The 222-nt window shown below is 63.1% G+C and overlaps 1 protein-coding gene across 1 annotated transcript in view; it reads right to left on the reverse strand.

Moving 5' to 3' along the window:
* HHAT (hedgehog acyltransferase) overlaps positions 1 to 219 on the reverse strand; it is a 21,749-nt gene extending 21,530 nt beyond the window's left edge. Inside the window, exon 1 of the mRNA XM_010015040.1 lies at positions 147 to 219. Within this exon, the coding sequence (XP_010013342.1) occupies positions 147 to 219 (73 nt within the window). The remainder of the gene's footprint in view (positions 1 to 146) is intronic.
* Positions 220 to 222: the final 3 nt, after the last annotated feature.

The following is a 222-nucleotide window of genomic DNA, read 5'->3' on the forward strand; positions in this document are numbered from 1 at the left end:
ACAAATCTCTGCCCTGCCGGCACCTGGTTCCTCGCACAGGGCTGGTTCGCAGCCAGGAGGAGCACAGGCACTGCGCGCAGGGGAGCAAAGGAGAAACCAACTCGGAGGGAACAACTCGAGCCGAACACGCCCCCGTCACGACTTACTTCGGGACACTTGGTGCGCCTCGTAGAACCCGTAGAGGTGCGAGCCCACGGCGAGGAGCCCGTAAAGGCGCATTTC

The sequence above is a fragment of the Nestor notabilis genome, unplaced genomic scaffold (genome assembly GCF_000696875.1).
Source record: "Nestor notabilis isolate BGI_N333 unplaced genomic scaffold, ASM69687v1 scaffold6750, whole genome shotgun sequence".
Classification (NCBI taxonomy): domain Eukaryota; kingdom Metazoa; phylum Chordata; class Aves; order Psittaciformes; family Psittacidae; genus Nestor; species Nestor notabilis.